The sequence below is a fragment of the Odocoileus virginianus genome, chromosome 7, assembly GCF_023699985.2.
Source record: "Odocoileus virginianus isolate 20LAN1187 ecotype Illinois chromosome 7, Ovbor_1.2, whole genome shotgun sequence".
Lineage (NCBI taxonomy): Eukaryota > Metazoa > Chordata > Mammalia > Artiodactyla > Cervidae > Odocoileus > Odocoileus virginianus.
Window position 1 is genome coordinate 28401954 of NC_069680.1, and position 25021 is coordinate 28426974.

A 25021-nucleotide genomic window follows, 5' to 3' on the forward strand; every position below is an offset into this window, starting at 1 on the left:
AACTCAGAATGCATTTCACCAGTTTCTATAGCTACCTTTGGCTTCTGCAGACATCTGCTCCAATTCTTTTTTTTCCCCCCTCCAGTTCATTAGATGTTATTATAAAAGATTACTGAATGTAAAAATATACTTTTGCCCATTTATATAAAATAGACAGCACTGGTAACAATCTAGGGTCTGCAAGTCTTCAGTTATCTTTGTTGCAGATCAACAACAAAAGAGACAATGAGGACTGGGATTAAAAAAAAAACAAAAACGGAGAAGGGGCTGCAAAGGGCAGAGCTGGTGTGGCAAGTTTCATAACAAAGCCATAGGAATGATCAAGGCAGAAAGATGTCAGCCAGCTTCCGCCTGCGCTGAACCACGGCTGTGTCCTGGGAGGGGCATGAGGAGCCGGAGACTAGAGTGACAGGCAGCATCTTCCTTTTCATGAAGGCCTCACGGGGAGATCTAAGATACCAGAGCCCTGGGGGGTAGGAGAGGGTGCTGCGAAATGTCAGAGAAAGGTCATGGAAAGCTTTCTTCCTGGCCCCATATCCAAGTGGCTCAGTGTCTCTGAGACCTTGAAGATGGGGCCTGAGACGAGACTGACAACTCTGTGTTTCCACCGTCCCCCGCCCCCCAGGAAAACTGTTTGGTGAAAAGGTCAGGAAAAGGAAAAAAGATGTCTCTGACTGTGCCTGCTATCAGAAGCAAAGTTCCAACAAAGTTAAAAGCATCTCAGGAGAAGCATGGCTGGCAAGTGGAAGTAATTCTGTGGTTGTGAATTGTAATCACTGGTACTGGATTGACTTTCATGAGGTGTTTCTCCTGTTACATCCTACAGCCCTGTTTTCTCCAGAAGATCTTAAATTCCCTAAGGAAAATTCTCTTCTTGCGTTTCCCTGGGGACTTGTGGATGGAGTGTTTGGTTTTAGATTTCAGAAAAGCATCCTCCTCTCAACCAGCATCACTAGTGTATAAGCATCACCCGGAGGGGGCCCTCCTCCACCTCGGCTGTGGGGCACACGACGCAAGTGCAAGTGACCCTGTTGCCAAGCTGTTAGTCTTTTAAATGACGTGGTGATTTTCAGTAAGTTTAGATCTCCTAGCATGTAAGCAAAAGACATGTCGGGTGATGCTAAAATCAGGATGTGATCCTTTAATTGGGGTCTTCAAAACACTGGTTACATAGGGTATTGGAGCTGTCACTTTGAATTAACTCAAAGCTGTGTGTTAGGCTGTCTGCTTACACAGTGGTCACTGCTCTCAGTCATCATTTGATGCCCCTGTTTAATTTATTCTCCTAATTTTGATCTTTCTTGTTCTTTCTCACTGTGTGCCAAAAACTTTTTTTTTTTTTCCTTTCCTTATTCTAGGCCAGGTTTGTGCTCCAGCTGTGCTTTCTTGATAACTGAGCCATCATTTATATCAGCATCTTAAAGGGCTTTTCTGCTTAATAGTCTCAAAGTGACCTGAATTAGAGGCATTAAGTGATACCTCTGTTTTTGTTGGGGGAAATTAAATTTCAAAAAGAGTCAGGCTCAGCTGTTTTCAGAGACCCTCTCCTGCATTTTAAGCCCACCTCTGCCGGTAGTGTTGGCTGTTTTTTTAAGTCTTGAGTTCTCACTAGGAATTTGCTAGATTATGACCTGAAATTGTAGTTAGTTCCTGTATCAGCTGAGTGGTTCAAGTGAGTTTGGAATTTCCTCATTTATCTATGGAAACTCAATTATATCTATTTTATTCATTTGAGCTACTAAGTGCAAGGATTTGGGGGAACATCCAATTTAAATTTGTTGAAAAAATATGAAGTCAATTTTCCTAACAAACACCAAGAACACCCACTGGTCAATAGAAGGCAGTACTGGCTTCACTGGTGATGGTCTGACTAGGTCCCCTTTTTCCCCAGTAGCTGAGAGGAGCCTTTTTCTAGCCAGTGGCAGGTTTGCTGTGTTAGGCTGAGCAATTCTTTGTTCATTAGTGGCCTAGAATCCCCAAGCTGACAAAGCAGTGTGTTTGTTTTAAAAACCGAGGTTGTGTTTTGAGAAACACAGACTAGCAGTGACCCCCTCAAATCTTTTTGCCACCCTCTGCTTTCCGCTGCCTTTAGCCATGTCTGAGTGGGTCCGTTGTTCTGAACCCTTCTGAGAATTCTTTGCCATCATCCGCTCTTCAGGTCCCCTTCAGCCAGCTCCCGATGACATCCTTCCACGGGAATTCCTAGCATTTGGTACTGCCACATGCCTTGTCTTTTTCTCGTTTGCCCAGCCAAAACCTGGTTTGCCGGTCTCAGGAGAGGTGGCAGTCAGGTTTAGGATACACGGAGCGATGGATGACAGAGCCGATGAAAGACGAAAGGACTGGGGAAGGTGACGTTGTCTCAGTTGGTCTACGAGGGTTGATCTCTGTTTCAGCGAAGTTTGGCAGATCTTCTTTGACATTTACAGAAAATTTTAAAAGACTCACTTCCTTGTTTTCTGTTCAGTGCGATGAGTATGGTAGAGCAGTGACTGCATTAGCGTTTCTTGATTATACTGACTGCATTATTTGTATTAAAGAGTTTCAGCCAGCAGTCACTTATTCTAGGGCCCTGGTCTCCCTCTTCCCCTTCTCCGCTGCCTGCAGGCGTGAGGTCAGGGAGTAAGGCCAGCACCATTAACCCCTGGCTTCCTCTTTTTTCTGCGCTGGACTTCTTTTTTGTAGAACAGGGTTCTCATTGAGATTTAAGGATATCAAATACTTCCTTCCAGACATACTCATGTGATCGCCCTGACTTTGAATATGTATGTTCCAGAGGCCATTTGTGTAAAATAAGAGTTTCTCTGGTTGAAACCATTAAGGGAGATCTATTTTTGGAGTCCCATGTTAGAAGGAATAATCACGCCACGAACTGGATTCTTAGATTTTACAGCATTCTGTGTTGAGTCTCGATACAGCCAGAAAAAATTTCAGGGCTGGCCTGGGAACCCCAACAGCATGTATGATTTTGGTTTTTTGCAAGTTGCTCTGTGGTCCAAAGAAGTTACTTAGAAATGATGTTTTTGGAACATAGCCCAATCACAGCTTGACCTGGATCTTTCACCTTCCGCTTCCCCTTCTAATCCCTCATCATCTTACTCTTACTTAGTTTTTTTCCACCGGACAGTGAATTTCTGAGAATTATGCATGCACCATTCTCCCAGTCAGGAACTGAGATGTGGACTCTTGATGAACTAGCTCTTTATGTAAACCCCATGTGAGCTTATTAAACACATCTGCGTAATTTTCAGTAATCATGGTTATTTCTATGTAGTGTTCTGCCTCGGCTTTCACAGGTGGTCCAGGGGTAAAGAATCCGCTTGCCAAGGCAGGAGACGCAGGTTTGATCCCTGGGTCAGGAAGATCCCCTGGAGGAGGAAATGGCAACCCACTCCAGTATTCTTGCCTGGATAATACCATGGACAGAGGAGCCCGGTGGCTCTATAGTCCATGGGGTCACAAAGAGTCAGACATGATTGCTCACTCATGCAGTGTTCTGATTACAGACTTCCAAGCACGTCCTGTAAACTAGCCAGAATAACCAAATGGCTTTCACTGTGTTTGCGTGTTCAGTTCATGGGATGCTTCCTGTTCTCAGCTTTGTGCACTGCCCTTTGCTGGGGAGTGGTTGCTTGGATGAATAAAACACAGATCTCGCCCACAAGACACTTCAAATCTAGAGCACATGTATTTCCGAGGTAAAGGATTTGCTTCCACGTTAAGGGAGTAAGCTGTATAACCACCAGAAGAAGTGTCTGTGCTCTTTCACGCCAGCATCCATGGCATGGACCAGCCCCTCTGGACGTTCATCATCAGCTTGGATGGCTTCTGGCCAATCGCCAGCACCCTTTTGTGACTGTCTTCCGGAGCATTCCACAGTGGATGCTGACCATGTCCGGCAGAGACATCTTGCTCCCATGTGACTGAGAGCATCTCGGTGGCCTCAGACATGACTTCTTCTGTCTCCCCAGTCCCACCCAACTTGTAGTTTGGTGCCTTCCAGAGAGCAGGGCTGGAGGTATGCTTCAAAAACGCAGCTTCTTTCCTGACTAATAGAAAGTGAGTACCCTACTCCTTTCTCTGCTTTAAACTTCTCACCATGGAACATACCAGAAAATTATGGCTTTGCTTTCTAATCTGTTTCCCCTTCCATGACATCAGCACCCTGAGGGCAGGGAGTTTTGTCTGTCGGTTCCCTGATGGATATTTAGTACTCACACTGGGGTCTGAAGTGTAGTGAGTACTCAAGAAATACTCTGAATAATGGACGAGTGAATGAATGAATGAAGAATCTGCCTGAGTGTTCTCCGGGATTAACTGATACCCACCCACAGTAGGGTCAGTTCTGCGATGTTCCTGGCTGGATCAGTGAAAACATCTGTCTTAATGTATTACCACGATCCAATCTTAAATATCCCCCAAACAAGTGGAAAAGGTCAGTCATCTCCTGCTTCCCACACTTAGTTATTAAAATAAATGGCTTAGTCTGCACCTAAACCAGCTCCCCTGCTGACCCCGGGGAAACGTCATTTCTTTATCCCAGAAACAATCCAGGTAAACGAGTTTCGGTGAGAAACACTATTCAAAATGAATGCAGTGGCTTTTCTTTAGATGCTGTTGTCAAATTAACTTTTATTGGCCCGGCAGCTCCCCAAATGTGATGACACTATATTTCTGGGAGGCTCTGACTGTTTGGGAAGCGTTTAATGCTTGTGCTCATTACAAAGAATGAAAGGGAAACAGGAATGGTGGTGAGTGGTGCAGCGTGGCTGCAGGCCTGAGGAGGTCTAGGCCATGTGGTGCCTCCTCCCTGGGGGTCGGTGGGAGCCGGGCGGTCCCTGTTGCTGTCTCCCTTAGCCGCCTGCTTCTCCTCCAGCGTTGCTTCTCCCCAGGCCCTGCCCCAGCTCTCTGCTTCCTCATGACAAAGACAGGGGATATATCCTTATTATTGCATAGTCATCCTTACTCCGATCAGAAGTGTGTGCCAGTTTGGACAAAGACAAACTCAGAGATGAACATGCTCATTAGGGCAGGTCTTTCTTCTTTAGTGTTTTCTAACCCTGTTTCCATGCAATAAAAAGCATAATATGTAAAAATTGGGGCAGCTGGTAATTATTATTTTGCATGTAGAATTGCCTGGTTATATTACAAATAGGGCAAAACTTACAGTTTCTTTCATGTATTTCTGAAATCAAGGAGACGCTAGTTGCAAAATGATGACAATAATGACAGAAATGTCGCTGGCCCTAGAGGGCATCAGGAGTAACTGTTAATAAAGGAAAAAACTTTTTTAGGGTTGAGCTGAAGCTGAGTTGATTAACTTATTTCCTGGAGGAGAGATAAAGCTAAAGCTATAATTTATTGAAAATTAATGAAAATGAATTTTGGTGGCACTGGCTACCAAACTTGAATGAAAATAGGAATGTGAGTATCCTGTATGAAAACAAATTTTCCTTCTGGAATGCCGTCTTTCTCCAGCTCTAGTATTGTCATTTATCTCCCTTTCCGAGGCTTTAATTTGAAAGCATTAATGATGTGCATGGGGCAGTGGTTCTGATGGTAAATAACCACAGAGCTTTTATCTTTGATCCGTAATTTCTTCTGATGTATTTTTTAGAGCACATTAGTTAACAATCTTAAATCAGAACTTCCTCTTTGTGAAGCTTTTGTGCTTTGTTTCAGAGGCTTGACATTGTGCTTGTTTTTTGAACAAATGGTTCAGAGCCCTTGTAGCGGAAGATAAAAATCTTTAAATTTTTGGTGTCATCATTTATAAAATTCTTGATATCCAATTATGAGACTTTTATCTGGGGAGATAGTCTAGTGCTATAACCAGTGAGATACTGGCAAAAGAATCTGACTCCATGTTTGGTCGAAATATGCCTGTTTTTAGACTTTTTTTACCTAGAGGAACTCATTTTTTATAATTGCCTGTTCAGATGTGGCTTTCAAAACACATTTGCTTGCTTTTATGGTTTATTGAGAACTTTCCTTCAGTGTTTATTCACATGTATTTGGACATAAATTTGGTTAAAGTAGAGCCTGGGTGGCACGTGGTGGTCACTCACCAAGCCGCTGAGGTAACAGGTGATATGTGAGAGCTTTGAAGTGGCCTCCCCAGGGAAGACTGCTCAGGGATGGATCAGTACCTGGACTTCTAGATCAATGGCTTTGATTTTTCTGAAACTACCTCTCAGAGGGGATTCCTCTTACTGATTAGGAATCCTGAAAACCATACTTTATTACTGGGATCCTTTCCAAAGTGCTCTCTGCTGCCTCCAGAGTAAGAAGTATGCTTTCTCCAGGACATAAATTCACAAGGACCTTACCAGGTCTGAGTGCAGGAATCTCTTGACCCTTTCAAGTATAAGGAAGAACCCAGAATTGCAGGACCACAAAAGTGCCTTCAAGTCTGTGCAGACACACAAGTTTCCCATTTTCAGAAGAGGGAGAGGATGCTACTGGGGCATGATGGGTCTAAAGGTGAGTTCTGGCTGTACTGTTTCCCTCCAGTCTTTTGACCTTGGGGATGTTACTGACATATCCAAACTTTATAGTTTCCTGGTCAAAACAATTCCTACCTTACAGTTTTATTTTGGGGATTGAATGAGACAGTGCAGAATGGCCACCATATTGTAGCTGCTCGAAATGGATGAGCTTTGTTGGTGCTCTGCCCAGAGACACTCATTTCAGTGGAACTGGCCCCCAGAGCACAGTGGGAAATAGAGCTCAAACCATTTTTGCAAAGCTTAGCAGAAATTGCATGGGATTTAGGGAAAAAAAAAAAAAAGTATTTGAAAAGTACTTGCATTTCATCTCTCTCTCTCTCTCTCTCTCTCTCTCTTTTAATCCAAATTCTGGGACACAAATCCATAAATTCCATAAACGTTCATGTCATGCCTTGAATTGCTCATTTTACCTACAAATGGGGTGTCTGAATTGCCTAGTGCCTCAGTGGCAAGGCTTTTATTCACCTACCAACTTAAAAGGCTAGGGAGGTATTTGAAATCTCTTTTGGGATTCTGCACAGGAAGATTATTTAAATTACATTTTCAAGAGTGTGTGATACCTACATGAAGTGCAAAGCAAGAGTTTGGAAACTGTTTTATAGCCTCACAAATATATATGCTCCATTTTTCATATTAAGGATGGGAAGGATTATTATTGTTCAAGAACTTAAAAGTAGTATTTCCAATGTTATATAAATTTAAGCCACAGAAAAGACTCGGCACAGCCCTGTGTATCAAATAAAGAAAATGGTGGAAGAGAATATGATGCGTGCTTCTATTTCAAAATCATAAAACATGATAACTTATACTTGGACTTTGGAACTTGAATATTTTATCACAAATATATAAAAGCCGTTAGTTATAAAAGAAAAAAAGGGGGGGTTTCCCTGAAAGCTATTCAAAGGCTTGTGAGCTAGGACAGAGGCCAGTTGCAACATGTGTAGCAGTGGAAGAGATAAGGGATGAATGAAATGACAGGAAGAAAGAAAACCTGACAGAGGGACCACCATATGTGCATTTGTCAACCAATGTCCATAGAGAGGGCTATGTTGCTCTCTCTCTCTCTCTCTCTCTCAGCTTGTATGTTCTTTTGCGGCACTGGCTGAAATTTTGAAGTTCTTGGACAGCTCTGGAGAATTCGTTCTTAGATCAGAAAGGACCCTTGAGGTCCCTCGTCTTGTGTGGACCGTCCTGCCTTCGTGTGGAGGGGCTCAGAGGGGCGGGGCTGAGCTGGGAACAAGCCCACGTGCCTGACTCCATGTCAGCTGTCTTGTCCGTGACACCAAGTAACCCTGGCCTGCACAGTTCTCTGAAAGCAAGTACAGAGCCCGATCTCTTCCCTCTGTAATCCTCACCTCCTCCTCCCCCCCGCTAATCCTTGGAAATAAACCCACCTGTAGAGGAAAACAAGAATCTCTCCTGAAAGTGTCCTGCCTGCGCCCTTGCATCACTCGCCTGCATTTTTGCAGCTGGAAGGCTGTGTCTCAGCAACAGAACAACTTGGAAAGATACGACTTCGCACACACAACCCTGGGCTGAGGGCCCGGTCCTCCGTATGGTACTTAATGTCTCCAGGAAGCCCAGGAGGCTGGTGTTCAGAGGCTTCTTTCAGAGCCAGAAGCTGAGGCTGGAGAGGGTAGTAACCATCCCCAAGCACAGGTACCGCAGGGAGGATGGGCACAAAGTCTCCAGCTCAGGACTGGCTGACTGCAGAACCTCCGCCAGAAAACATCGGAGGAGGGAACCTCCGTCTGCTGGCTGGCGTGTTTTAAAATGTTGGGGGTTGCAAGAAATGGGCAGAGACACCAAAACTGATGTAGCAAGAACATTAGCTAATGAAGCGCTGACATGCCCATCCCATTGAAGCAGGAAGGGAGTGCGGTGGCCGGGGGAGGACCTTTCTGCTTCTGAGCTCGGAGCTGAGCACCGCTTCCCTCCACAGCTCACAGCACTCTGTTCTGTGATGCCCTGCCTGGCCAGAGCCAGGGGAGACAGTGCTTGACAGTCCAGAGACATCTGTATGCCAGGATCCTCGGCAGGACTGCAAGGGCACCCGCCCCTGCCCCTCTTGGAAACTGTGGCCATTCCAGCTAACCAGGTGGAAGACCTCCGTCTCAGCTACCTGGGTGCATGTGGACAAGGGCAACCCAGTCCCCTCCCAGAAGGGCGCACCGCCAGCCTGAGGCAGGGTCACCTCAGGTGCTCGGCTTCCCTGGGCTCTGAGCTGGGGGCCCCCACGCCTCCTGCCGGGACCTCGGTGACCCCAGGCAGCTCCCTAGCTGCGACGGTGAGGCTGGGTTTTCCTGTGGGTTCGTTCTGTGCTGTGACTGAAATTAAATTGCCCCCTTATGCTTCCTGTGTAATTGCGATGCAGTATTTATTCTGTTTGGGCATGGATAATGAGAGGAAATTCAGAGATTTCTCATCCCCCGACAGGGCTCTCTGAAGACTGCCTGATGCTGAGGGATTTGTCAATAGAAGGACACAAGGTGAAGCCAGGATGTAATTTCCCTCCATCTAGCATCAATATGTAGGTGAAAGCAGGTCACATCGTATGACCAGGTGTTGAGATGACCTCTTATTGCTGCTGGTGGGAGAGGAAGGCCTTTTTTATGTCATGTATGTATATACATAGAAATTACAGGTATGTGTATAATACATGTGCGTGTGCACGCGCACACACACACATACACACAGAGTTCCCCAGCAGAATCCTGACAGTTTTATGGGCTGGGGACAGTTAAGTGGAGGCTAGTACAGAGTGTCAGTGACCTGCAGGCTCTTCAGAGGAGGGCCTGAGCTCTTTGACTATGCCTCCTCACACCCCTGGCCCCCGGCCCTTGGCTGGCACAGTGACACTTGGAGGCGCTTGCTGTTAACAGAAGCCTTCTGAACCTGTGAATGAATGATACACCGTCTGTAGGACAGTCACCTCTGAGACTGCGCTGCACCCATTATGCTAACCTGGTTTCTAGCTGAGGAACTGTGGTCCCTGCATTTACAAGACTGTGTCGCAGGAGCTGGCAAACTGGCCCATGGCCCACGTCCGGCTCACACCTGTTTTTGTGACGTTTCATGTGACCATGGGCGTATTCGTTCACACATGTACTATGAATGGCTTTGCTCACAATGCAGGGGTGGATCTGAATCACTGAAACAGAAGGCCACATGACTCGCAAAGCCTGAAAGAGATACTATCTGGCCCTTTGCAGAAAAACTTTGCTGACATCTGTTACATTGGAAACTGACCCTGAAATCTCTCAAAAAACACAGATCCTGTAGGCTTAGGCCCTTATCTCTACATGCACACACTGCGCACACACCCGCCCCATTCTGTGGCTACCTTTTCAGTGATTAAAATGAAAGACAATGTTCAGCAAACATGACTGCAGGGTTCCATGCTGGGTCTACCGTCCCTCAGATCTTTATTCCTGTCTCCTATGCCTGCAAACCCACCCAGAGCTATGTCCTCAAAGTCCCCTGATCTCAGGACAATTCCCTTGGCTTGTGTTTTCCTATCACTGTGTGCCCTGGACCCCTCCCATGGAGAAACCCCCTTCCCAGGGAAGCTGGATAGGAGCCCACGGCGGGGAGACTGAAGCACTAGATGTAGAAGCCTTGCTGCAGCTTGCCTGGTGGGTGGCTCAGCCCATGAAGAATCTGCCCGCCAAAGCAGGAGACCCAGGTTCGACCCCTGGGTTGCGAAGATACCCTGGAAAAGGGAGTGGCAACCCACTCCAGTGTTCTGGCCTGGAGAATCCCATGGACAGAGGAGCCTGCCGGGATCCAGTCCACGGGGTTGCAATAGTCGGACCGCTGAGCAACTAGACCACCACCACTCCAGGCTACCAGGCTCCTTGGGCTCCTTGGTTATTTAAGATTTCCTCCTCTTATATGACGGCCTCACACTTGCTTTGAGTCAGTACAGAGCTGCTGGAGCTTCAGGGTTTCCTGTCTGCCCGTTGCTCACATCTCAGGGGCCCGTGTGACCTGGTTCAGCTGCTCCTGCCTCTCCCACATACACCTAGGCCGGCAGGTGACCCCTGGCTGATGCTGGAATGCTCACTCAGTCATGTCTGACTCTTTGCAACGCTATGGACTGTAGCCCACCAGGCTCCTCTGTCCATGGGATTCTCCAGGCAAGAATGCTGGAATGGGTTGTCATGCCCTCCTCCAGGGGATCTTTCTGACCCAGGGATCAAACCCCGGTCTTCTGCATTGCAGGTGGATTCTTTGCTGCTGAACCACCAGGGGAGCCCAATGCTAGGAGAGACCCGACCAACGGAAGGGCCTGTTACACCCTGGGCAACGGCAGATCCTGCCTTCTTGCTGGATGGCTGGGATCAAGCTTCCCATTTTGTTTACAGGTCTTCTCCAAAGACCAGAATACCATGGGGCTGTCACCAGCCAATGAGTCCCTCAAGACATGAAATGTGTGGGGTGCCATCATGATAGCAGTGAGCAGCCATCTCTGCCCGGGTGCCTGGTGAGGGTGCACCACCTGAGCCAAGGGCAACGGCCCCACAGTCCTGGGTCAGGGGTCACCTGCCCAGCAGCCCGCAGCTGCCCTGGGGAGTTAAGACTGTTGCAAGCATCAGCTGGGTGTCTAAACTCAGTGTCCCATCTGCCAGCTTCTCAGCTTTCAACGACTACATTTTGGCTCATTTAGTCTGTGTGACCCTGAACTTCCCGGGAAGAGACAAGAATAATGCAGAGAGCTTTGAAATAAGCAGGATCATTCTTGGCATTCACGCAAATAGAGGGATCAAAGGCTGCCTGCACTGCATAAAGGGAGCCGTTTTAGTGAATTGCCCAGACGTTCTACAAGGGACTAAAAGGCAGGGTTTCAAACACGTTTTGGACATCCACCCAGTTGCAGAAAGGCGTGTCTCAGGATAGACCCCTTTCTCAGGGCCCTCTGTGTGTTGGTTATTGCTAAGGCCTTTGTGGACAGCGTCTTTAAGCTTCCAGCATCCCTGTTTAATAGAAGGTGAAATTGAAGCTTGCGGAGATTAACTTGCCTACACTGAAAACTTTCTCTGCTGAGGCCTTTCAGAAATCTGTATAAGCAAACGAGAGTCATGAAAGAGTCCCTTCTGAAAAGTAATTTGGAAGCTGCTGAAAATGGTCTTGGTTTGTGAAACAGACATTTCTATGCACAGAGGAAGGACTGTTACACACGGCTTGCCTGGCAAACTTGGTAATGCAGTTTAAACTCTATGGTGAGTTTGCATAAACAAGCTCCACAGTGCAAAGAAGTTCTATTCAAGTTAGACATTCAATATAATTTGCACACAGCCACACTAAGCCAAGTTCAACGTGTGCTGTCTTCCTTTGCTGGGTCCTAACTTCACCCACAAGAGCAAGCCTGAGGCCTCACTGGGCCTGACTCAAGCCTATGATATAGTGGGAACTTGGGGGCAAAATGTGTCACTTGGTTTTAAAGCAGCAAGCTTTAAAAGTGCACACAGCATTCCTGCCCTGACTGAGACTCCTCCGGCTGTGGGTACAGTTTTATACAAAGCAGATCCTTTCTCGTCGCTTTGGGGGTGGGGGATAGGGGGAGAAGTGGAATGAACCTGGATTCTGATCATTCTCCACGGGTGATGACTTGGAGTGTTTCCCAGTATTTTAACTTGGTCATGAGATTCCTTGTCAGGTTACGTAATGACTATGTAATAATCTCCATACAGTAGAGTGAGTTGTCCTATTTTCCGTCATGAGATGCAAAGATAAGATACCATTTCTTGGCTTAGATTGAGTACATAAGGAAGTCGCGTGAATTCCTCATTCTAGTAAAACTCCTATTCTCCAGCTCAGATTGAGTACATAAAGTGAGTCCTGTGAATTCCTCCTTTAAAGTGACTGTTCAGGGCACACCCTTTGGGGAACTGGTCTGGGGCTCAGGGCAGCAGCAGGTTAAATTTTCAGGATTCTGTGAGCTGGTTGATTCTGGCCACCATAGCATTCACACCATGGAAATCAGCAAATGCGACTGACTCCCCCTCCCTGGAGAGTCAGTGGTTAAAAATGTATCGGTATCCCCTAGCACCTCTGTCCTGCACCCAGACCCCTGAGAAGGAGATGGAGAAGGAGTTTGCCTCTCATGCGCCCGCCTTTGAGGCTGTTGTCTCCTACTGTATTCTGACACAGAAAAGAGTGGCAGAAATTCAAATTCTGGGCGAATGAATGACCCTGGGCATTGAACTAGAGCGGTCACCTTCAACATGGGCCTTGGAATGTGAAACAACTTGTCTCACCGTTATCCAGAGAGCTCGAGAGGGAGGTGGAAATGAAGATTAGAGTAAGTCCCCTACATAAGAATGAGTTCTGTTCTGAGAGCATGTCCATAAGTCCAAGTTGCTTGTAAGTACAACAGAGTTAGCCTAGGTACCCAGCTAGCACAATCAGCTATAGAGTACTGGACTGTAATGGGTTTATCATACTTTCCCAACAAATAAGACATAAAAACCAAACACAAAAAATAAAACATTAATCTTACAGTACAGTACCACAGCTGGCATACAGGGGCACCTTCACTTCTTTGAAAGCTTGCAGCTTAATACTTACTGTATTAGGAATGGATGTGGGAGTTCACCTCAATACGGTCCTGCCTTTCTACCAGTAACTTGACCCGTGCAGACAACAGCTGAACTAGAGGTTGATTTCTAAGTCAGATCATCCTTTGCCTTGATCTAAGGTGCCCACTCCTCAAAAGGTTAGGAGCCGGGCACTGGACCTTGTTCAGGCGATACTGGGGCCAAGGCCTTTTCATGATGATGAAAATATTCTCTGTCTTGTGTAGGAGTCGGTTGCCACCTGTAGCTCTTGGGCACCTGTGAGGTTGCGGATGTGATTAAAGAATTTTCACTTGTGATTAATTTGAGGCTGAATTTCAACAGCCACCCATGGCACCTGTAGTGGACAGCGTGGCCCAGCGCTTGCAGTCACCCCGCTGGGGGTCAGCCTGTGTATGGAGCTTGTAAAGGCACATTCATCACAGTGAATGCATAGGTATAGGGGAAACGTGCAGAGCTTTCAGGACCCAACCTTGCTAACCAGCAAGGCAGCCCTCATGCCACCATGCAGAGGCCCCTGGCCCTGGGTTAAGCACCTCCTGTCCTGCTCCCCTTTCCAGCTTCAAGACAGGAGATGAGCTCCAAGGGACAGGTGAAGAAATGAGGCACAGAGAGGTGAAGCCCTTGCCCCAAGTCCTCAGAGCCAGAATTCCCATCTAATGTGTCTTAATAAACTCAACACCACTTGGTAGAGTGATGCAGCCTCAGAAAACTCAGATTTCAAACAACTCTCTGCCCTTGTTCTAATAGAAGGAGCCTCGATCTAGAACACAGTTGCCCTTGCATGGGTGTTCATCGATGATCAACCCGTGCAGGGCTTTATTTTGGCATACACACCCATGAGATGCACGCTGTTTAGATACACATTTGGTTTTACACCATTTGCTGAATTTTATTTCCCGTTTGGTGATGCTGGTGTCTTTCTGTTTTGCTGTCTGGTCTAAATCACTAGCAGCTGTATTGAGGTCTGTGATCGGTCCTGTCTGGGCTTTTTATGTTTCTATGGGAATGTGCTCTGCTGATCAACAAATCCCTTATAGACCCACCACACTGTATTGCTTTTGGCTGTGTATTTATTCAAGTCTAAATGATTGAAATGGGATGAAAATGGAGATGTAAACCCAAAATTCAACAAAGACTTTTGAAAGCCTTCTGTCATGGTAGGTTACTACTAATCTCCTGTTAGATTAGTTTACAATTTGCTAGCAACTCATTTTGCTTCGTACTGTCAGCTGCAAACAATGCCAGGTCATAGGACGTGCCAGGCAGGGGGCGGCGGGGGCAGGAGGTAGGTTACTGACCGTCAGCTCCTTTTGTAGATGGGCCACCTGCATGAAGCTGGAGAGGCCAGATGCCAAGGGCACTGTCTACATCAGGCAGCTTGGCTCTGGGGCCAGGCCTTAAGCCTTCTCTGCTACCTTGGAACACAGAGGTTGTTTCCTCCCTTTAGTTTGCAAGATGCAAACACGATGTAACTCAGTCACAGCCATCCCGTGCACTGGGTGGCTTGCTGTCCTGACAGTGCATTTCTGGGCTTAGCATCATGCTGGCCTAGCTGCTAGCTCACTTAACCAGGGACTGGGGCCCACAGGGTGAAGGGTGCTAATCACATGAGGCCAGAGGGCACTATCTCAGTTGCCACCTCCAAAACACGGGCTGGAAGAATCCAGACAGCATCACAGGTGAGTGGGAAAGAGCTGATCAGCCATCTCGACAAAGCCAGTGAACCACAACATTATTTCAAGAAGCACAGAACCAGAGCAGTGCTGGCTGTTTCATATCAGCCTAGCACACGGCCTGGCCTTCCTAGCTAAGAGGCTCAAGACTAACGTCCTATCTTTAGGTCATTTGTTGTTAAATTCACTGCTGCACAATTTCAAGTTCAAAAGATGGGAAACAAAGTTCAGCAATCTGTTGTCAGAGGCAGACAGTCCTGGCTGTTAACATTCTCTCTCCTGCCCATCTGGATACACAGGGCATCTCGTGGAGAAAGGCGTCTCTCTCCTAATCATATACAGATAGCATCTGTCTAAGAATGGACATCGCTTCTGTAAGCTCCAAGTAAGGGGGGGGGGAGCATATTGTCTGTTGTATAAAATGTAAAACCTGGTATAGTCCTGAATATCAATGTTATTCCAATTATTTAACATAAGCAAGTCAGCATTTACTTTTCAAAATGCCATCCAAATTTCTTTTCCATTACTAAGAGGCAAGTTGCTTCTTATTAAGATGAGATATTCTGAACTGGCATACCTATTGTATTTCATCAGTGTAATAAACCTTTAGCCCTCAGAGCTAAAAAGGGATGATCCATCCATTCATTTGAAATGTACTCAAGTTCAGACCAGGCCCATGAATGCTAGCCAACAAGTCAACCCTGCTGGTGAGGATGAATGAGTTTTAGGATCACAGAATAACCTGGGAATCCTTTGAACCTGCCCCCCACCCCCAACCCCCGCTTCCTCAGAGCTGAATCTGCGCTCAGAAGCGCTGGCTCTGGTCTCATTCAGGGATCTGGGCTCTGGGGGCTGGCAGTGCCCCCCGCCCCGCAGAGGGTGGCGAGCCTGCAGCGGGCATCCTCAGGACGGTGGGGGCATACATACCCTTCCCGCTGGGCTTCTCCTTTCTCCAGCTCCTGAATAACCCCCAAGAGCACTTTGATGGTTTCCTGGCTTGAACTGATCAAGTTCTCCATCATCTGAAGCTGTGCTTTCAGGTCGACCACTTCCGTGTGAGGCACGATTTGTCGGCATTCTTCATCCACAGCGAGCGCCGGGGGACAAGGCTGGCGCTCCTGCCCGGAGGGGGCCTGAGTCTGCAGGGAGGCGTCTTCTTCGCTACATTCTGGGGACAGGCACTGCGTCGGGGGCGAGCAGGCTGGGGCGGCGCCCGGAGGGGCCGGGAGCCCACTGGCCCGCGCGGCGGTTCTCCGCTCCAGGTCCACCGCGGGGCAGAGGGACCACTCGCTCGAGGGGGCGGAGTTTGACAAGGCCGGCGCTGGGGCCCTGGTGCCTGCGGCGGGTGCGTCCACCGTGGCCACCTCGGTCTTAAACACCCTCCGGTGGGCCGATGGAGCCGGCTCCTCAGTGTCCGGGGTCGCCCTGCCCTGCCTGGCTTTCCCGGGCAGCTGGTACTCCAGCTCCTGGGAGGACGACCGAGTGGAGTTCTGCACCCGGGCATCGCGGCAGCTGTGCCGGTCGGGGGTTTTGCAGGGCTCGGCGCAGTTGACTCCGGCGGGCGGCCCCAGCGCGTTCACGTGTTCGTCGGAGTGGAAAACCAAGGCCGTGGTCTTCTGCACCCGGCCGGCACCCCACGGCCGGGCCTCCTCGCCGGGCCCTTCCTGGCTCTTCTCTTTCCCGTCAATTACCAACCCGTTGTTCTGACTTTTAAAGGCCTCCGTGCCTGGGATGCTTTTGAGAGTCCCCTTCTTGCGGTCCAGAGGGAAAGTCTGGTAACACTTCTTGAGGTCGGGCGAGGTCTGCACACCCGTGCTCTTGGTGACGTTGGGTATGGAGCGCCGGGCGGGCACGGTCATGTACTTGCGATAGGCGGCCCTGCAGGACGCGGGCCTGGCCTCCCGCTTTTCACCCTGCGGGCCCGAGGCGAGCTGAGTGTCCCTCTGCTCGTTCTGCGCCTCGCAGATGTCCTTAAAGCGCACCTGCAGGGCTTTATTCCGCTTCTTAATCTGCCGGTTGGGATCCAGGGCATATTTCATCTCCAGGGCCAGACAGGCGGCAGGCTCCACTTCACTGGCGGAGGTCGTGAGTACGCATTTGCTGGGTTCGTTACTGACCATGGTTCCTGCAGGCGGATACAACACAGACCTCGTCAGTGGAACAGAAACCCGCACCAAACCACGGGCAGCGCAGGCTTTGGGCCAGAATGACGGATGCCTGCTCCCGAATTATTTTTAAACAGGTGGGGTCGGCCTTTATGCTAAGGAAAATCAGACAGGCAGAGAATCCCTGGCAGGCACAGTGTGAAATGCTTCTCAGATATTAAAGCTTGCCTCCCTCTCCGTGTGGGATACACTCGTTTTTCCTTTGATAGTAAGGCATGTTTCCCCATTAGACAAACCTGTTTTACTATATTCATCAAGAAGCCCAACGACTCTGCCTCTTCTGATTTTTTTTTTTTTTTTGCAGATTGCCATTTTGCACGCACATCTCCACTTCACAGGCAGATGGTTTTTCAAAATGCAACTTACTTGGTTTGGGCTTTTATTACTTTTTTGAGGGGTACCGATTAATCTATTATTGGAATCTGAGAGAATTGCTGTTTTCTCTTAAAGACTTTGTGGGGATTCTGGCTCCTGATCCAATAAATGTGGAGAGTCCTCCAATGAGGAACTGAACTACCTCTATTTATGTTAGCCATTCTGGATGCTATGTGACAGGGGGCCGGGCTGATTTATGGGAAAACCGTAAAGGGAACAATCTCGGCAGTATGGCTTGCTTCTCATGGGTTAACATCAGCCATAGTGAGGGCATGGGTTTCCCGGTTTCTACAAAGTCTGTGTTAGCAACTCTTTTCTTTGATTCTGTGGAGAGGGGTATTTGAAAATACTTAAAAAAAAAAAATAAATTATTCATTCTAGAATCAAGTTTTGTGTTTTGATCACAACCTCTGCAAATGAACACAATGGTGGTTGTTTCAGGATTTAAATTCTGAAAGAAAATAAAATCACAAGGCTTTATGTTAATCATGCAGATTCATCTTGGGCTGAATTATTAAATGCAACTAAAAAGATGCAGGTGGCCAGTGATTGCTCTGGGGGAATACCAGTGGGTAAAATGCCTTCACTTTATTAGGCAGATTCACAGCTGTTTATCACACATGGAAGGACTTTTCTTGCGGGCTGAACTGAAAGCAAGAAAATACAGTTAAGTATGCCGTTTGTGAGTTAGCGTTGCTTTTTTTCCCCTCCCTGTGTTCAAGAAGAAAGCAGACGGGAGGAATCTGGGGTGTGGAGGGCGCTGGTGTCCAAGCAAGGTGCCCAGAGAGGCAGGGTCATTGACAGGAGCCGGTGAGAGCGATTCAAGAACAGGCTCGGGCTGCCATGTCCCAGTCACCACCCAGGGACCCTCACGGACCCTCCCACAGCACTTCCTGAGAAGTGCCATAGGCCCTGTGATCAGGTGACTGCCGCTCTGGGAGTCAGGGGTGTGAGGTCTCCAGGTGCCCTGCTGGTAGGGGAGAGCCGTTCTTAACACCTTCAGTGCCACTCATCCCACTGCAAGCCAAAAACTCGAGTTCAGAGAGGGCATGTCACTTCTTCTTAGTCACACAGCAAGTAAGATACATAGGCAGGATCCTGATCTACCTGCGCCCCCCCCCTCCCCCCGAGCCCGTGTAGTTTCTCATACCTCGGGAGTCCAGTGAACAGAGAGGCAGGCACTCCCCTATGGCCCTGAGTTACAACTGCAGGCCAGCAGGGGTGGCGTTTCAGGGAGGAGCCCGGAGCCCTTGGCCAAGAGGGAGTTACAGATCCGCCTCCCCCCGCCCCTGACTCAGAGTCTGGGGACTCGGGTACGTTGACACTGCAGGCCAGCATGGCACTAGCATGGTCCAGAACTTCACTGGTGTTACTGAATGAAAGCCTTAGAGAAAAAGTGCAGTACTTCATCAATTATGCCTTGAACAGTGAGCCAGTAATCACGTTAGAGGACATTAGAAGTAATCCCTGCAGAGCTTGGTTCCAATCACATCAGGTTTCCTGGCCTTAGCACTCTTGGTGTTATGGGCCAGGTGCGTTTTGTTGGGGGGTTCTCCTGTGCCTTGTAAAATATGTGTTAGCATCTTGGCTTCTCTCCTCTCGATATCAGTAGCACCCCCACTCTAAAGTGACAGCCAGAATGGTCTCCAGACGAGTAGCCCTGGGGGTGCCTAGCTGACTCCTATCGAAAACCACTGCATCAGACCTTTAACCTTGGGTGGCTAGAGTGTGTCCTGAAGGCAGGGGTGGAAAGCCACGTGAGAGACCAGGAAGGCATCACAATGTCCCACCTCCCCAGGAGGCATGCAGAGTGCCAGCTCTGAGGCTCTACTCTGCAAAAGATGTAGCTCAGAGCTCAGCCAACACGGAGGTGAGTCCTCATCCCATGGCAACTGTGTGTCCTCTGACAAAAGAATTGATCTGAAACAGTCACATCTGGGGGAGTCGAGTAAGACAGAGAACAAGCCTTCTTTCATCTTCGGCGCTCTACTGGGCACTGGGGGTATTTGGAGATGTCTGTCATTTGAAACTTGAAAAATGAGGCAGTTTTGGAAAGACGGAAAAGGCAGAGATACAGACTGAAGAAGATCATGGGTGACGGGGACAGAGCATGCCTGATGAGGGTAGATTATATATATATGTAGTTGAGAGACACTTATTCCATGAGGCTAAAAAGATGCACGCAGAGGCCTTCTGTGAGGGAGAGGGTGGGGGCCTTGGGGATAATGAGGAAATGGAACCTTAACCCTCACTCTTAGCTTGCATTCCTGCTCTAAAGTCTCAGTTGTCCAGTTGTGTCAGAATGTATTGTGCCGTCATCCTGCAGAAGACCTTCATACTAGGGAGAATTTGAAAGAGAGAGCATTTTTACAAAAAGCAATTTACTAGTAATTTTTCAGCCTTTTCCCTGCCACGACTAAAAAATGTGTGTCTGAATAAGTTTGTCCTACCATGCTATTCATCATCACGATTTGCCAAGAACTGCACTGAAATAATTTTTTTACATCAGTCTGCTGGTTTGGAAAGATATTCTGGTCTTGGACCCAACCATCAAACTAATAAAACAAATCAGAAGAATTAATTGCCAGTGGCAAAATAATAATAATAATAAATTCCTAAGCGCCTTTCTGTTTTACAGAGTTGCAAAATATATAAAAATAATTTCCTTATTAGTAGAAATGATGGTGATAAATAAGATTTTTTTTATCAGTTTAGTTTGTTGTTGGTTTTTCTTTTCTTTTTTTTTTTAGGTAATATTAAGAGTCCTCCTAATCTTGCTAGTAGTAATGACACCAAGGATTTTTGTAGGTGACTTATTTTGCCTTTAGATGAGTTTATAAGTTCTATTGAGGGTATTTTCTAAAGCTTTACAAAGGAATTTTCCTGGATATTAAGAATCACTTTCATATCAAGTTGGGCACAGCTTTCTAGGGTGTTCGTTTACTGTTTCTTGCTGGGGGGATCGGGCTTATAGTGATTACCATTAAGAAAATGATTTAGTCTGGGAGTTTGGGGATAATAGAGGCCAACCATCATATACAGGATGGATAAACAACAAGGTCGCACTGTGCGGCACAGAGAACTATATGCAGTGCGTGTGCTCACTCAGTCGTGTCTGGCTCTGTGACCCATGGACTGTAGCCCACCAGGCTCCTCGTCCATGGAATTTTCCAGGCAAGAATACCAGAGTGGGTTGCCATTTCCTACTCCTGGGGATCTTCCTGACCTAGAGGTCGAACGTGCATCTCTTGTGCTCCTGCATTGGCAGGCAGATTCTTCACCACTGTGCCACCTAGGAAGCCCAGTATCTTCAATATCCTGTGATAAAGCATAATTAAAAAGCATAGTCAAGGCTATGGTTTTTCCAGTGGTCATGTATGGATGTGAGAGTTGGACCATAAAGAAAGCTGAGCGCCGAAGAATTGATGCTTTTGAACTGGGGTGTTGGAGAAGACTCTTGAGAGTCCCTTGAACTGCAAGGAGATCCAACCAGTTCATCCTAAAGGACCAGTCCTGGGTGTTCATTGGAAGGACCGATGTTGTAGCTGAAACTCCAGTACTTTGGCCACCTGATGCGAAGAGCTGACTCATTTGAAAAGACCCTGATGCTGGGAAAGATTGAGGGCAGGAGGAGAAGGGGATGACAGAGGATAAGATGGTTGGATGGCATCACTGAGTCAATGGACATGGGTTTGGATAAACTCTGGGAGTTGGTGATGGACAGGGAGGCCTGGCGTGCTGCAGTTCATGGGGTCTCAAAGAGTCGGCCACGACTGAGCAACTGAACTGATAAAGCATATGAAAAAACACGTGTATAACTGAGTCTCTGTACAACTGAAACTAACACAGTATTCTAAATCAACTATATTTCGATAAAATTTTAAAAAAGAAAATGATTGTGTCATGCAAGAAAACTGGTTGTTCTCTAGATAAGAGTCCAGGCGACAAGTGGAACTTCCTGGCACACTTGCTTTCCATTGTTCCTTCATGTGTTTGTTCACATACGCCTTACAGCGTAGCCTCCCCATTCAGCCCGTGCGTTCCTGGTGTCTGGGTCCTAAACCAAGGCCAGTCTTCCCCTGTGCACTTCACTTTCATTTCCTCCCTGATCTCATGACACCCTCACAGCGATGGCACTATTGTTATCCTCAAGCTGCACATAGAGAAACTGAGGCACTAGATTTTTTTCCGGATCTTGCTCAGAATCACGTAGCCAGTCCATCCCTTTAAGTTCCCTACTGGGGAACTCTGTAACCCGAAATGACCCACGGGAAACCACAGAAAGCATCAAACAGCTGGAACTCGGGGCAGGCCCTTTCCTGGGCCTGTTTGCACAGAGGGTCCGGGTGTGGCTGGCTCAGAGCTCCGCCACGAAGGTCTCAGCAGCATCCGTGGTCCTGCAGCAGACTCAACCCGAGTTGCCTGGAGTTCTGAATTGATCGTGATGCCAAAATGCCATTTTCAGTGGGGGACTGTCAGAGTTAAACTACTGGCTCTAAAGCTGAAGGAGTTCGGAAAGTTTATTTTTCAAAAGAAAATTGTGTTTTAGAATTCACTGGACTGTGCTGTCTTGAGGTAAAAACGTCTAGTCATGGTTGTGCCTGGCTGGCTCGGGGAGTGCGCGATGTCAAGGAGCTGCTTGGAATATAAATGTCTTAATTACCCTCAAATTAAATTTCATAATCAAATGTGAGTTGTAAATATATAAACCCTGTATTTTTAGATTAGTGATGGAGAGTCATCTCTGCCTGCCGCTTTAAATTAATAGCTTATATAAAAATGTTCATTCCAGCTTAAAGGAGTGAAAGATGGAAGCAACTAAATGCCTAACAATAGGTAAACGGTTAAGTAAATTATGGTGTACATTCACTCAGTGCGGCCATTAAAGTGATAATTATAAAGATTATTTAGTATTGGAGGAAAATGCTTGTGAAGTAATGTCAAGTGAAAGAAAGCCATCTACCAAATTGGACTGGAAGAAAGTAACCAAAATGGTCATCACCGTGGCACTGGGATGGTGCGTTTGGGGAGGTTCCCCCCCTTCTTTCTGTTGGTTTGGGCGCAGGACCTGCAGTGTCCTTATATTGTTTGCCAATTAAAAAAAAAAAAAGAGCAAACTCGGTCCATACCTTAGGCATCATGAGGGGATCAGGCCTCTGCAAACTAGAAACACTTTGATCGAATAAGGAAAACCCAGAAATGATTAGATTTGGGTACAAGCAGTCTCCCAAAGGTCATCTTTTATTGTTTTGAGGAAGCCTTGGATAAAGAAAGAAAATGAATTTCAAAATCCTAATGGTGTTCGTGTGTGTGTGTGTGTGTGTGTGTGTGTGTATCTGATCTCGGGTAGGCTCGAACTGCCCTGACTTGGGCTCCCAGGCAGAGATGGAGGCCAGATCCTAACCACTAGACCAGTGGTCAGCGGCAAGGGCCCTGGCCCTTTGGCTTTGCAGAAAGTAATTCCCACAAAGCCGGAAAGGAGTGATGCAGGTAACGTATTTGTTAAGAGGAAAGAGCGTGCAGTGTGTGTAGATAGACTCTCTCAGAGGGAAAGTCCCTGAATTGCTGTCGCACCCTCACGGCAGTCTGAATTACTATTATGGGTATTTCTTCCGGGTTTCTCGTGGTCATTCTGATTTGCCCGGTTCCCAGTCCACATGAGGTATATCTCAGGATCTCCCCATGTGTGAGCACACGTTTCTTAGCCAAGATGGATTCTACTGCAAAGGCCTGTGGGTAGAGCATCACTCCCCGCTGACTTCCAAGGAGCCTTTCTGCACATGTGTGGTCGGGGAGGTCTCCTGACTTCGGGAATGAGAACTGTGTGGTCTGGAGTTTAATTACTGTGCTTTTCTCCTCCTCCCTTAATTGTCCTGCTAGTCTCTTCCTGTTCCCTGGTGGCTCAGATTGTAAAGAGTCTGCCTGCAGTGCAGGAGACTCAGCTTCAATCCCTGCGTTGGGAAGAACCCCTAGGGGAGGAAAGAGCAACCCACTCCAGTATTCTTGCCTGGAGAATCCCATGGCCAGAGGAGCTTGGCGGGCTACAGTCCACGGGGTCGCAAAGAGTCGGACACGACTGAAGTCCATAGGGAATGAATCTCCAATCGCTTCACCCTGGGGTTGGGGGGCACCTACCTCCTGCCTCTTGTCTGCCCAGGTGTAGACATCTATAGGCATCCCTCTGTATGTATGTGGATTGGCTGGGAGAGCCAGGGAGTGTTTAGTTGAAGATATATCAATATGTGAAAAGACTCACGGTTGGGTGGAGTTTGCCATCTGTTTTAATTAGAAATCAAACGGTTTTGCCGTATAATCTACAGCGAGCATCTGAGGCAAACTTTGTGGGTTTCAGCAGCTGATGAGACAGAATCTCCACTGGGTGAGTTCAGTTCTTGCTGTCTGCAGGGACCTGGAGCTTTCCAGTCTGGGCTCGAGCTATGATATCGATGGCATATTGCAGTCACTGATGGTGGGGGCTGGGGAGCCAGCCAGCCTTGCCAGGACACCTCCCAGGGTCCCCTCAGTCAGTGGATACGGCAGAAAAGCTAGGCCAGCAACTTGATGAGTTTGGATAGGGACTGCATGATATTATTGGTTTTCCTTGTGGCTTTCCCGCTGTTGAGACACCTTGGCGTCGAAGATGCTGGCCAGGATTCAGGATTAATTGGGTCAGCATTTTATTCTATATGCGGAGGGAATGCCTGAACGTTAGGCTCCTGGGAGCGGGGGAGTGATGAAAAAGAATATCCCATGTTTTAATGCGCTGCATCCAGGGCAAGAAAGGGAAGTGAGACAGGGACCCCCACACCTGTTCGTGAATTCATCCTTCTTCTGAAATAGTTAACGTTAAGAGCTGGGTTACTGCACTGATTGATTCTTCCAAAGCAGACGTCCTCCTCTCCTCGGGGCAAAGCTGACTGCCGTAGATTTTGGACTGTGTCTTAGTGAGATTCATTATCCAGTTTAATTTTGTTTAATACACTGAAATGATATTTTTCCAGACATGTATTCCCTTCTTCAGAGGTCATTGCCTATGAAGGCTGAAATGGGGTTAAAAAAAAAAAGAATGCTGACACGCCTCTGAGACTGAGCCCTAGGCAGGGGGGCTGCTCCTGTCTCAGCCCCCATAGCTGTGGCCCTTCGTGAGAAATGCCCGAGCCGTGCCCCATCCCTGGGTGGGTGGATGCTTGCCGTGAGGTCTCCATCATTAAGACCTGAGGATCATCCATTGGGAAGCAGGACAGAGGGTCCTGGGCAGAAGAAACCACTGCTCCATGGAGACGTGCAGCTCGTGCATATCTCTGATTTCAGAAAACCCCTTTTATGGATCTAATTCTGAATATGCTTTGGTTCTGGGATGAAGAAGCTGGACTCCACTTGATGGCAATGGGCAGATGTTTTTTAAAGGTTTGCTGGAATGAGCAAAGAGTGACCCGGGGACCCTGGGCTCTCTGACCAAGTTAGTTTTATGTCCTTCCAACTGCTGACAGTACTCATTGTTTCTAGTTTACATTTCCTTTTCGGCAATAGCAAATATTTAAATGAGAGCTTTAATATCTGCTGTCTTATGCAATGCATCTATTGAGTAGCATTCTATGCTCATATAATAAAAGTTTTTAGTTGTTATGTTGCTGTAGCTTAGTCACTAAGTTGTGTCTGTCTCTTTGCAACCCCATGGACTGCAATACTCCAGGCTCCTTTGTCCTCCACTGTCTCCT

General features: G+C 47.5%; 2 protein-coding genes across 4 annotated transcripts in view; one reads left to right on the forward strand and one right to left on the reverse strand.

Annotated features, from left to right (window-relative positions):
• Positions 1–25021, forward strand: part of DOCK1 (dedicator of cytokinesis 1) — a 545853-nt gene that overhangs the window by 240160 nt on the left and 280672 nt on the right. The window lies entirely within an intron of this gene.
• Positions 1–25021, reverse strand: part of INSYN2A (inhibitory synaptic factor 2A) — a 63188-nt gene that overhangs the window by 23865 nt on the left and 14302 nt on the right. For both annotated transcript variants that reach the window (XM_070470417.1, XM_020885156.2), the window contains exon 2: positions 15691–16888. In XM_070470417.1, the coding sequence (XP_070326518.1) occupies positions 15691–16883 (1193 nt within the window). In that variant the 5' untranslated portion in view covers positions 16884–16888. The remainder of the gene's footprint in view (positions 1–15690; positions 16889–25021) is intronic.